Source organism: Maylandia zebra, linkage group LG1, assembly GCF_041146795.1.
Source record: "Maylandia zebra isolate NMK-2024a linkage group LG1, Mzebra_GT3a, whole genome shotgun sequence".
NCBI classification, from domain to species: domain Eukaryota; kingdom Metazoa; phylum Chordata; class Actinopteri; order Cichliformes; family Cichlidae; genus Maylandia; species Maylandia zebra.
In genome coordinates this window covers 30380870-30394513 of record NC_135167.1, presented here as the reverse complement: position 1 = coordinate 30394513, position 13644 = coordinate 30380870, and the positions used below count along the sequence as shown (strand labels likewise).

Below are 13644 nucleotides of genomic sequence, written 5' to 3'. Positions count from 1 at the left end.
AAGGCCCGGTGGCCAGATTCGGCCTGGCAAAGACTAATCTGGCCCACTGGAAGGCTTAGATAAGGAGGGTATAGAGTCTGAATTAAAGACCTCCCCCACTGCCATTCCTACTACACCAAAGTAGTTAAATAATAGATAAACAATCAAATCACAGAAGATTTCTTGTTTTTTCACTACCATCTACCATAAACATTTCTTGTTTAATAGTGGTTCTATGCTGCTAAAAATAATTCATCTGTGAATTAATCAAAACACAGTTTTTTAATAAATGCAGCCCTGTGTGGATAATGAGCTACCAGAACTTATTCTGTAATTTTACACATTTGTCATAAGGAATAAACGGGTTTTTACTGTAGCACATGTTTTTCTTATATTAAGACATCCCAAGGATTAAACATTTAGTTTAGGGCTGCCACAAACTATTATTTTGATAGTCGACTAGTCACCGATTATTTTTGCGATTAGTCGACTAATCAGATCATCATCCATTGGACGTACAGCGTACAGCTTATTGCACCAGCAGCATCTGGTCTTATATAACTATCATTAGCTTACAGCTTGAAGTGTTTGTGCTAACTAAAAATAAAGACAAGATGGTAGTTTATTAATTTTTAATGAAATTTGCAGATTGTTTCGGTGAAGTTTAATAAACTCCTTGCTTTCTAAAATATAACAGGACACCGGAGTATATTATCCAGCGTCTCAAACTTCTGATGATCAGCTGTCTGCTTGAAGTTTATTTAGCTGTGCAAAAACTATAACTTTAATCTTAGCCAAACCGATTTACTCAGGAACAAATAAAATACTAAAGAAAGCCAAACAATAACATTTTAAGTTATCTAAGTGACTTATATATCATGTTTAACCTGAGTAGCGAAAGACAGTGGTGGGTTTGAAAACGATTTGCCGGGAGTCCGGTGTTCTCACGGCTCTAGTTAGCCTTGCCCCCGCCTAGCTAACGAGCTAGTGGGTAACAGACGTCTCCGAAAACGTCGGAGAGCTTTTGAAAATATGTGGTGTCTTGATAAACTGAGCAGATATTTGAGGTTTACACAGCTACATTCTCGCCTGAAAATATGTTAAACGTTTATTTTGTGACCCAGAAAGAATAATAGGAGTAAAGTTAAAACTAACTAGCTGCCGCCATTGTTGACAGCTGCGCTATGAATTCTGGGACACAGCTTCTTCTTCGGGGTTTAACGGCAGCTGGCATCCTTGTACATGCAGTGCTGCCATCTTCTGTTTCAGTCCGTTATTACACTCTTAAATCCTACTACTCATTCCTGCGTCCTTTGTGATCTTACAAAGCTTCAAACGATGCGTCGACTATTAAATTAGTCGTCGACGATTTTGATAGTCGACATAATCGTGACTAGTCGACTAATCGTGGCAGCCCTAATTTAGTTCAATGCTACACTGACAGCGTTTCTACATTGGCTTCACTGTTCAGACCCAGAGGCTACATCTATATTTTATATACAAGCTACAGCTGCTTTGTTACATCACTACAGTGCAATGGTGGGCTTTGGTAGTGATAAATTTGTACTAACGTATATCATATTCCAAGATTTGTTTTGAACCTACAGCCAATCAATCACAGTGCTGAAATCCTACAACTCTAAGGTGTGTTAGCCTACTCATAAAGCACTCTTCGACAATGTACCGTTTTCACTTTCATCACTTTGTACATTTTCACTCTCATCTGGAGCTGCAGGGTGGCACAAGACAACATCAAAAAAGACATTTGAGTGTCATGAAATGTTTGTAGAAGAAAAGTGACCCTTGTGAAAAGTGTGTGAGGTCGGCTGTATGTCCAGCACCAAATGTAAAGATGCCTCTGAGCCAGTTAGTGATATGAATGTACACATCTGTGTCCCCAGCTATGCCAGACACACCCCTTGGTCTTTGATCACCATCACCAGCTGATGTGGGGTTAGTGACAGTGGAAAACAGCTGATTTTAGACAATCGTTTGGTGGACAAGCAACTATATCCAGTACCCAACAGACAAAATTGTATATGACAGTGGAGCAATGTGCTATTGCTAAAAAAAAAAAAAAGTGGTGGAAACCTGGAGGTGTTGCTTCCATCACCAAAGTTCGCTGACAGAGCAAGATTAAAATGCAGTTCTTTGCATGCCTTTTACTAGCACAGTGTAAGAATACAAGTGAAGAGCATGCAAGACAGGAACAAACACATGCAGGTGCATTAAAGAGAAAAAAGGGGAGACAAAGAGAGTAGAGACCAACAAGCATCTAGTCCTAAAGTAAGCATCCTAAATCAAATCACAACGCAGGAATGGTGCCTCTTTATGTTTGTATATTCTTATTGGTATCGTTTGGCTTTACTTGGCCTAGAAAAGTAGTAAACGTTGGTCGGTCCTCTCCCTATAGTTTCCCCTAGTCATGGTATCAGATGAAAGTAGGAGGAGTTATTGTATTGGCAGCCTTACTGTACTTCTCCTCTTTGCATCTCTGCAGGATCTCTAAGCTTCTCTGATGCACAGGGTGATGCAGAAAGCTAAAACTATCCGTACTTTTCAATACTGCACAGGGAGCAGCTTCATCATGCCCTTGGAGAAGCAAAACAAGAGGAAAAAAAAAAAAAAGAGAGAGAAGACAGAAAAATACACAAGAAAAAGAGAGAGAGAGAGAAATGACAGATTAGACAGCGAAGAAGATGAGATCAAGAAATTCAGTCGTCTACTGGAGAGATACCTGTGCAAGAGAAGATGATTGACATTCAAAACTGACGTTGGCGGCAGCAGTAGAGAGACCTGTCTTTATATAGGTGTTTGCCCCCCAAAGGCATTTCTATACATCGTCTTCTAGTGGTTTATCCAGTGAACATATTCTATTATAAGATAGCAGTAGCATTCAAATTTATAAATTTAAGAACAAAACTGCGTCTGTATAGAGATGGTTTAGAAGACATGTTCAAGATTCCTTTGGGTGACACAATATCTTTAGTTTAGCTGAAAAGATTTCTAAAAGATATCTAAAGACAAGTGAAAGATATCTAACTTCTAAAAGAAAAATCTAGTCCACATTACAACATCTACGCTTCATGTGAAGGAAGGATGGAGAGGATGCAGAGCAAAAGTCCGATTCATACGCCGGCAGGACTGAAAGAACATCTGTTTGCAACATCTACTGCATCTGAAGTACAGCTAGAGCAAAATCTAAGGGAAAAGAAGGCATTCACAGAAAGCCAAAGCTGAGAGAGAGAGACAGAGCAAGAGCTACTGTCATTACACTGCAAAACTACCAGCACTTTGCACACATAGACTACAGAACAGTGACTGCATAGTGAATCCAAAACCTGGCTGAGATAAACATAATGAACCAAGACGCACAGCAGGTTGGCGTATAGTACAGTATGTAATGGCAACTTTTATCTAAACTGTGAGCTATGGAGCATTTCCTAAAGTACAAATGAAGCATGAGCAGGTGCCCTGACACTGTAAGACAGGTGCATAGATTTTTCTGATGACATTATGTTTTATAAGCTTTCTTGTGCTTTGCTAAGGTTTACCTCTCAGTCTGGAACATCTCTTCCCTTCACAGAGCATACTTTCCCTCACTGCTAGAGGTTAGTGAGCTAACTATAGGGTATGTCAACCATTAATGCATTGGTGTGGGTTCTTACCAGTGTGTTTCTTGTGCGTGTGTCTCTTTCCAGCCTGCCTGAAAGCCACCAGGGCCCTGAAGTATGCGCGGAGCACTGCCCAGCGGAAAGTTGCTGACGGATCGATGCCGATAAGCCCGCAGATGAAGGCGTTCTTGCTGCTCTTTAGCAAAGCTACGATGTCCGGGCGCATGTGGTCGGTGTTCTTCTCCCTGAAATCCTGCGTGCATGCGTGTGAGAGAGAGATAAATATATAAACACAACACTGTTCAGAAGTATTATGTAGCTTAGTGCTACAGCTCCTGCCTTAGCACTTACATTCCTGTTGTGAAGGTCACACATGTAAAGAAAAAAAAAAAAAAAATACTGGCTGGACAGACTTAGATTCTTAAGAGAGCGAAGATGGCACTGACCTTGACTCCGTACTTGACCTTGCCAGCATAGTGTCGGATAATAAAGGCAGGCTCCATGACAGCAGGGAACTCGATGTAGCTGTTTCCTTCATGCTGTCGCTTGAACTTATCCAACAAAGTCTGGTTGGTGGCTTGAGGGAAACTGGGAAAGGAAACAAAGAAACATATGCTTTGAAGTAAAACGGGTTTTACATTTGTTTTTAATATCAAAACACCTCAAGAAAGGAAACTTGAGAATCACGCTCTTGATGAAGTTGATTCAAGACGCCAACTATGTCTTAATGCTGTAACACGAATCACACAGAAAATGTCCAACAGATTTCTGATGTTATCCACACAGAACATGATGAATTCAAGATATTATTTTTTTTCACCACTCTGTGTGTAGTTGCTACAACTGTATTATATTATAGCAGAGCATAGCGGTGGAAACGTGGGAAGCCAATATCATCTGATCTGTAACCACTTTTGACATTTTAACCTCTCTTGCCACAGGTTGAAGATTATCCTTTTAGGCCGACTTCAGTTCATATCTCTCTACAGTGCGTCAGTATCAAGAGCCAGCAATTTTGCAGAAAATCAACAGCTTACAGGAAGAGGAGCGAGGGGAAGAATGAGACACCAGGGGTTTTGGAACAGGGTGAAACCTGAGCTATGAAAACAGAGCAGCTAAAGAGTCACTGCCTTCCAGCTTTGCCTAACAGGAGGAATTTGATTTAATGTCCAAATGGAGAATAAAGGGAGTTAAAGAAGGAAATATTACTTGTAAAATAGTTGCAGTAACGCCATGTACCCGAAAACACCATATTTTATTGAGGTTTAGCAGGTATAGATTCTGGACAACTCCATCTTGCTTAACAATTTAGAGAAATCTGACAAAATTTAAGTGTATTTGTCTGAAATGTGTCAATGTTCTTATAAAGTGTAGTAGGAATCACACTCAGAATCTTGCACAATGTTTTCCAATTGAGCATAAAAGAAAAATTGTCCACTCATAAGGACAGGAGAGATGCAGTGATGTTAGCATGTGCTGTGAGTGGTCCTTCAGACAAACAAGAGTCTGTTAGGTACTCCAATTTATTTCTGTCCATCTCTAGGTTGCTGTTTGTGTGTCATATAGTAATTTCCCTACACAAAACTAGTTCCTCTGTCTGTGTCGATAGTTCTGTGTTTCGCCACAATACCAAAACTACAAGCTCGAGGAGGCCGAGAAGGGATTGTGCATTTTTCACACCTGTTTTATTTCATGCTAATATAAAACCTGTGCAGAGGACACTGTCCAGCTGTAGAAGCTCTGCAGCTGGAACTCTGCAACAGTGCGGAAACACTTTAGGTTCAGTGCCTCGCTGATTTTAGTATTTCAAGGACAAAACAAAGATCAACATGAGAAGGCAGGGGGAGGAGGGTATCAAACACCACGAAGATCCCAAGCTGTAATGAAACCAGCGATTTTTCAGTTGCCGAATAACACCTGCCAATTTGAACTCGTCACCTGTACTCAGCACCTGCTGAATTATCAGGTAGTTTACTACAGCAAAGCTAAACTGAATTTCTAAAGAAGTAAACCAGTCAAACTGGTAGGGAGACATAAATACTCACTTGCACTCTTCATCCAGTAGGTGGAACAGCGCTGTGGGCTTCTTGCTGATCAGGTTGATGCAGCCTGTGTTGTCGATGTAGTCTATGTTTCGCCAGCTGATGCCCTCTGCCCTGTATTCCTCCTGCAGGGTCACATCATGTACAAACAGAGAGCTCAGCTTTAGCGACACCTTCAAGAAAAATTTACTTCACAGGACTGGAATCTGATGAACGTCTTCTTTAAGGCAATAAATGTCACCAGCTTGCTGTATTGAAATACTAAAGCGTTTGGGTATAACATAAAAAATATATGGTGTTGTCCTTTAATGCACTGAAGCTGTTGAGAAGCACAGACGCTTTGTTATAGTGGGTTTGCACTGCATGTGACACTACAGACAGCATCACAAACGCTCATAAAAAAATAAATGAATAAAAATCATTAACAACATACAATCAAAAGCAGAGAACCAGTCCAAGGCTGATTAGATAGTTTTAAATCTTACAGTCAGAGTGGCTATAGTTTGTATGCATGGTCGCCTGGCCTGCTGGTTTAATAATGAAAGAATCATTCGGAGTATTTATCAGTATTACTTCCTTATATATGTTATTTTCCTGTGTTCCTGGGAAAGATTTAACCAATAAAGACCTTAATCCAGCAGAGGTTTAATAACAAAATCTCTTTCTCTTGTGTAATCTCTTGCTAGCCTAAAGTCTGGAGGAAAAATATGCAACTAATTACTGCTGTTTACTGTTAGTTCACAGGAAGAATATTTCAAGAAGGAAGCCAAACTTACTCGGAACAAAGTAAACCTTAAAGGCGAAGTGTTGTTTTATGCTGCAATTTAACTGAGCAAACGGCTGTACGGTTATTGCTTCTGGTCATACGCACAGAAAAATGTCATATGATTAATAGACACAGACAACGTCTAATGAGGAGTTTCTGACAGCAGAAACCACAGCAGATTAAAATTTGACCGATCTCACATTCAAGGTCATCTTCTCAGGCATGTCCTAACAGCTACTTTTACTGCCTGGAAGCCCCTTTCTGACCACCTGCACTATGTGCCCTCCGTACTGTCAGTCGAAGATTCCACAGCTTTCGACCCCAAAGGCGGCGTGTCAGGTGACTGGGAGCATGCTCGTCATTTTTTCCAGAATCCAACAAGATTGTTCACATCGAATCCGTCCCTCGTCATGAGACGCCAGTGTGAGCTCTAGTATAATGCATTGGGGCCTCTGAGAGTGAACATTTTATCTGATGTGCATTTGTGCCTGTGACAGTTTTCACTCATCACCTGGGCTGTGTGCCAGATTTGGCCCACTCAGTCAGTCAGAACTTTTCCCAACCAAATAATGTGACAAATTCCATTTATCTCTTATAACAGCTGCTTTTGTTGAGTACAATACTAAAGCCAGGACTTTAATCTCTTAAGACTGCACACACTCAGGTGACAAAGTGTGTGTCTGCGTAATCCCGTATATTGCCACATACTCGGCTCTTAAATAAACAGAGGTGAGTTGACTCAACTCTTTGGTAATTGCTGAGTTTTGGTTTATGGGGGTGCTATTTCTAACTTTGTCATATTGTCTGGAATAACGTAACTCCCACTACCCACGTGCCTTTAAGTCATCTTCCCATAAAAACTATGATTCACTTTTATTTTGTCTGTATCAGTAAAAACCCATAAAATGTATCCGGAAGATGCAGAATCAGCTTCTTTGTCGTGTTTCTACTGAGAACTGTCAGGCTGTTATACAGTTAGTCTTTCTTTATATTAACTCAACAACAAATGGTAAATGGCCTGTATTTATATAGCGCTTTACTAGTCCCTAAGGACCCCAAAGCACTTTACATATCCAGTCATCCACCAACAATTTTTTTTTAATTTTTTGTACAACTTTCATCTTTACGAATAGAGACACACACACACACACACACACACACACACACACACACACAAAACACCAAACAAAAACCAACCAAGTATTTTCTTGACAGATGTGTTTTCTTTGAATGGAACAAAACGTGAAAACAAATAAAAGAAATATCCACTGACAGAGTTCTAAAAAGAGGGATATTTAGGACATACTATGACCAGTATATTGGGGATGACAGACTGGTATTTTCTCAATAACGGGGGAACACAAAAGAATGTGTGGTTAGGCCACAGGAATCCTCTAAAGTGTTCAACACCACTTTCATCATTTAGTCTAAAAGAACAAAGTCTGCTGCCCGTTTTATAATATCCAATGTAATAATGTTAAACAGTTCACATCATGTCAAATTCACATTTTCTCCTTTGTGGGTAAAGTCCTGCTGGTTATTCCATGTATTTGCCTTCACAGTTGCCATGAATAAATATTTCAACTACAAGTACAGTTAGCGACTGATTGTTAGTGAGTGACTAGATGACGAAGTGATTTCACAAAGGTGCAACAAGACAGGCATTACTGACTTATTTAACCCCTATCTGCTCCAACAGAGTGACTCAGTGGTTGACAGATGCATGGAAATCTACACTGGAACTGTAGCTGAGGGGGTGAAACACCAGTTACAGCAGACTTGCGGGCATACTTCCTCTGGTTGAAGTATGCCTGCTCTTGGTCACCCTGCCATCCCGGCTGAATCATGTTATGGGATTTTCAGACTGCCTATGTTTTGTTCACTTTTACACACAATAATTTCACAAACCTGTTAAAGAGCACATAGGTGGTATAAGGGTCAATATATTGTGAAGTGGTGCGTCAGGGCTGGCATTTTATATGCTATGTTTCTGCCAAAATATACACGGGCAACCGTGGCTCGGGGGGGTTGGGACATGCATCTGTAACCGGAAGGTCGCCGGTCGTTGTGTCCTTGGGCAAGACACTTTACCCTACTGCCTACTGGTGTTGGCCAGAGGGGCCGATGGCGCGATATGGCAGCCTCGCTTCTGTCAGTCTGCCCCAGGGCAGCTGTGGCTGCAACCGTAGGTTGCCTCCACCAGTGTGTGAATGCGAGAGTGAATGAATAGTGGCATTGTAAAGCACTTTGGGTACCTTGAAAAGCGCTATATAAATCCAATCCATTATTATTATTATAATACAGTCATTGCCACAGATATAATCTGGTATACCAGGTGTTGGAAGGTAGAGTAAAGCTGAGCAATGGCTGTAATGTGCCAATCCATGCACAGGCTACATCCATCCATCCATCCATTTTTTTTTTTTTTTTCATTCCCCCCTCCCCCAAACATGTTCAAACCCAAATAAGATATTAAATTGTTCCAGTTCTTACATTTCTTTAGGAAATGGAAGAAAGGGGGAACGGATGGCATCAAAACAATAAAGGAAATCCAGAAGGACAGCCAGAGAAATATCCAAGCAACACCAAAAAAAACAACAAAAAACCCTACATAAGCTATTTAACCACAAAATACTACTTTTCCAGAATGAAACACAAACACCGAGGTTGAGGCTCTCAGGCTGGAATTAAAGGCAACTGATTTTCCTTGAGATTTGAGGGTTCATGCAGTAACCAGTAGCACAGGAAGCACTGTGGGATTATGAGAAATAACAAACACTGAACGCTGTCTCAGAGTCTTATTAAAAAGAAGTCACATATTATAAGACAGTGATGTTAAGCATGCCTAAAAAAATATGAACTTCTCAAACACACCAAAGAGGCTGACCCCGGAATTATTACTGAAATATTCAGCCTCCTCTCATGGGGCTCTCAAAGCTGATGCTGGGAGTAATGTTGCAAGCAGGCTACGTGAAATCACGCACACTTGGCGACATGTTGATCCTTTAAAAATCTTTCGAACATTTGCTTTTGGGTCACCGAATAAGCCATCAGCAAAAAAACAACCATTTAATCTAACCTAACATCCAAAGTGTTTGAAGCCCCCCTTTACACATTTTTTTAGAGGATGACTGCTAAAACAATTATGACACAGAGGTGGTTTGTGAATAACTGCCTTTGCGCAAAACAGTAATGACTAGATACAAAGACCTTCATGTGGTGTATTTCATGGTTTTCGAGCAGCCCCAGCCTCTCAAAACATGTCAGGGCAGGCAACTGATCCTGTCAATCTCAATCTAAACACACTATTTAACTTACAGGTAAACCTTACAGATCTCAACTTTAAAAAGGCCTTTGAAGTTAATCAGCTCGCTTAAGAAAACATACATCCTCACTTGTGGTGGTCACAGGTTGGGGTGACGTTCATCTTTCTTAGCCCTGTTGGACTAAGTGTTGAAGAACGTCTTGTGGTGTATGTGCACTTCCTTGTAAATGGCCACAATCAGAACTTAGTTGGACAGATAGAACAAAACGTACACAGCAGCTTAAAAGTTTAAGGATAGGGAAAGATGCGTGTCCTGCTTCGGTTTAACAAAAGACTCACCTGTTCAAGTTTGAAGATGTGCTGATTAAAGTAATGCTGGAGACGTTCGTTGGCAAAGTTGATGCAGAACTGTTCAAAGCTGTTGTTCTCGTAGTCTTCGAAACCGAATATGTCAAGGACTCCAATGGACAAGATCTGAAGAAGACACCAACAGAAACAAATGAATGAAAAATAAAAACCGAATCTGTAATAAGAGTCATTATTGTTTTGAAGAACGACTACACTCATGCGCTTTTAATATTCTCTGTCATCTTACCTTGGTGGTTTCCATCAGGTCTTTGATGTTGAGCAGAGCGTGGTTGATCCTGAAGACAATCCAGTCAAACAGAGCACTGTACAGAGACTTGGCCATGGAGTCTCTCACTGTACCAGCCTAAAGGCAAACATACACTATCACTGTAATCTCTCAGTCAACACCATTAAGAAGTGGAAAGCAGGAGCACCAGTTTCTATGTGCATGCACTCCTTAAAAAGAGATGACAGTCAAGTTTTATTAAAAGTGAAGAAGAGGTTTTTACTGGTAATTTGCATTAACTGTACTCATTTGATCCAAGTTGTTGAAGACCACGTTTCATATTTGTTCTCATGCAGTTTTGCCTGTTCTGTCTTCACAGCAATTACAGTATTCCTCAGTATTTCCCCCCAAACTCAGTGTGCCACACATCTGTTTTACACATTAGAGTTTGGCCTTGAATGCCTCCCCTCTTAACACTGCACTTATTGTACAGGCCCAGGAGAATAAAATGAAAGAAGGTCTTTAAATACAGAAAATAAAGCTGATTTGTAATGGTCAAAATGTAAAATGGCCCTGTATGAACTGTGAATCAGCATGTGGAGATGTGGTTGTATGTGGTTCTACTTTAAAAATCAACCACTTATACTTTGACCTGAGCGTAAATCACATTCCTGCAGTCCTATCACACACACTTTTATTCTGAATTTTTGATGGAAAATATAAAACTGGATATCCTAAGATGGAAAAAGCAGATACCAAGGAGAGAAGAGACAGTGCTCCTATCCAAACAAGTCTGACATCTCAACCAAAACATGTTGGTAGACTGCGCTGTGCAACAGCAGGGCGTCGCTGAGTCATTATAAATGTCATTAGAGAGGATTACACTCATCAGTTGCACTCTGATCTGTCAACTTGTGATAGATGGAGGTGCAGAAGTTCAGCTTTAAAATCAAGGCCCAACAGAAATATCAGCTGTTATAAGCCAAGCATGGACTCCATACATTTTTGACCTCACTGCTGGCAATATCAACATGATATTCAGGCAACAAGCATGAAATATTTGGATGAAAAACTAGTAATATTTTTATGTCACAGTTCCAATCACAATACTGGGGATTTAAAAGCTTGGATTGACTGACAGAGTGATCTATTTTGTGTCTTCTTTCATAAAAGACAGGATTTTTTGTGCAAAAGCTTCCTTGTCAAATTATGAAGAAAAACTTTTTAATTCCTGTATCTGCTGGAAAGACTTGACCTCACTGCAGCAAAGAAGAGCGGCAGAAAACAACCCACTGAGTGGCTACCCCAACGCAAGAATCACAGGTTTCTAAACAGTTAAGCAGGATATTTTTAACATCCTCAGACAAAATATGTCTTCGATGTGTCAGGAGAGCCTATTGGGATCCTTGTACGTACCATAGTCTAATAACCCAGAAGCTTTTCATCATTTAGAGGAAGCAGGGTTTAAAACATTCACTTGTCTCATAAGTCTGACCAAATGGAGAAAACTCAGTACAGAAACACTCAGACTTCTTTGAGGTTTTCAACTGTCTGACTTCAGTTAACAGGCAATGGGACTGTTGAGACTGTTAGAGCAATATTTACTCAAAGACCACCCAGTGTGCTACCACAACAATCACTGTTTGTTCATATAAAATGACTCCTAAATATCCAGCGGGCCATTATGAGGTTGTTGCTGTTTTGGTGGGAATGTACAGCACAACACAGCACAGCACCGTCTTTTTGGAGATCTCTGTGGTAAAATACTGCTGAGACTGCTGCAGAAAATCTGTGCCGTAAAAAACAAAACAAAAAATTTAACTCAAGTCACAGCCTGTGTGTGCAAGATCTGACATCAGCAAAGTATGAAATACTGAAGGCATCGTGATCATTTTTAAAGTCTGTGCATTACAGCATATGTAACAAAAAATAAATAAAATGTATCGGGGGCTCTTTACACCCTGTATTCGTGTTGCTCCCTCGTCTCTTTCAGATGGCTCGCATCTGCAGACCATGATGTGTTTGTTTTCAGAGAGAGGAGGTCCCATGAAAACTCTAGAGGGATTTGAAATGCTTTCCCTTCCCTCTAAACAGACTGAAGGACTTTGTGCATGTGGGTTTGTGTAAGTGCGCACTGCTGTGACTCAGAGCCCTCACTTGACGCCACTAAACGAAGAAGCTGCGGAGAATCAAGAGTGAGCAGGAGGAGATCCGGTACTTGTGCGTGGTTTTCTGTAAACACAGCCAGGTCACACTGAAGAGCCACAACTGCAGTGCCATTGTGTTCGGGCCGGATGTGAAAACACTCCAAAAACTACTTATACCTATGCGCCTTCAAATCTGGCATCATACTAACTACATTGGTACGAATGCCAGAAAAAGCCAATCAAAACACACTGTAAATATTAATTGCCTACTAATTCACAACACATCAATCATGAGCCTGTGTTTACTTTCGTTCTGTGCTTCACACAAAGAGAATTTCAGACATGCAGCAACTGATCTCTACGATCGCTTGAAAAATGACCAAAAGTTCCACTCTGTTCCTGTCTCAGACTTCCTGCTCTCTACTATTTGACGTGGCTTCCGTTAAAAATAGACTGTGCATATTTTTAGTAAGGCGCAGACCCGCTGAAATGCGGTGGTGGAATCACAAGAATTGTGGCCGCAATCAACTCTGGAATGCAACGCGGCTGCCCACTGCACGATTCGGGCCTTCATTTGCCATCAGCATTAGCCCACCTACCTAAAGCAAGACAGCTCACGCATCTGGACATGTTCAAAAGAGCCCATGTCACGAAGACAAAGGAACAGGCAGAAATCTGATGTGCAACAACCGAACGGGCTTCAAGTTGGCAGAAACATCTGCATTCCTTCTGCTCAGAGTAGGTAGATGTTATTGTGGATGACTTATTAAGATTTTGTCGTACATTTTGATTTGCAGCTTTATTTATTTACTGTTTGAGAAGCCGCAAAGCAGCTCCAGTCTCACCTCAGCCAGCTTGTAGGGAACGATCAGCTTCTCTCCCACAGTAACCGTCTTCCGCGTTGTCAGGGCTTCAAACAGCATCTCTTCTTTTACCTAGAGATGATGGTGAGACACAAGTGTTCACTCATTCAAAAGAAAGCTGAAACCCTTTTCAAGCTGCCCTTCACACCTGATTACGTTTAAAGTAACCGAAAATGTGCTTTTGTGTGTGTCTGTATGTGTATTAATATCTTTGTGGGGACCAGAAATTGGAAGTTTACTATACTTGTGGGGACCAACAACCCTTATGGGACCCAAAATCCCAGTCCTCACAAGTTTGAAGGCATTTTTCAGACTCAAAATGTGGTTTTAGTGTCATGGTTACAATTAGGTTATGGTTAGGTTTAGGCATTCAATTTTGATGGTTAGGATTAGG

The 13644-nt window shown here is 40.8% G+C and overlaps 1 protein-coding gene across 9 annotated transcripts in view; it reads right to left on the bottom strand.

The window, feature by feature from the left end:
* The window catches only part of myo9aa (myosin IXAa), a 98783-nt gene that overhangs the window by 25345 nt on the left and 59794 nt on the right, over nt 1–13644 (bottom strand). For 7 of the 9 annotated variants that reach the window (XM_004557985.3, XM_076884721.1, XM_076884748.1 and 4 more), the window contains 7 exons: nt 13233–13322; nt 10262–10378; nt 10006–10140; nt 5639–5760; nt 4040–4181; nt 3648–3846; nt 2452–2571 (listed from right to left, as the gene is read on the bottom strand). In XM_004557985.3, the coding sequence (XP_004558042.3) occupies nt 2452–2571; nt 3648–3846; nt 4040–4181; nt 5639–5760; nt 10006–10140; nt 10262–10378; nt 13233–13322 (925 nt within the window). Of the gene's footprint in view, nt 1–1663; nt 1709–2451; nt 2572–3647; nt 3847–4039; nt 4182–5638; nt 5761–10005; nt 10141–10261; nt 10379–13232; nt 13323–13644 lie in introns of all 9 variants that reach the window. The other 2 variants (XM_076884737.1, XM_076884745.1) reach the window with 2 other exon arrangements.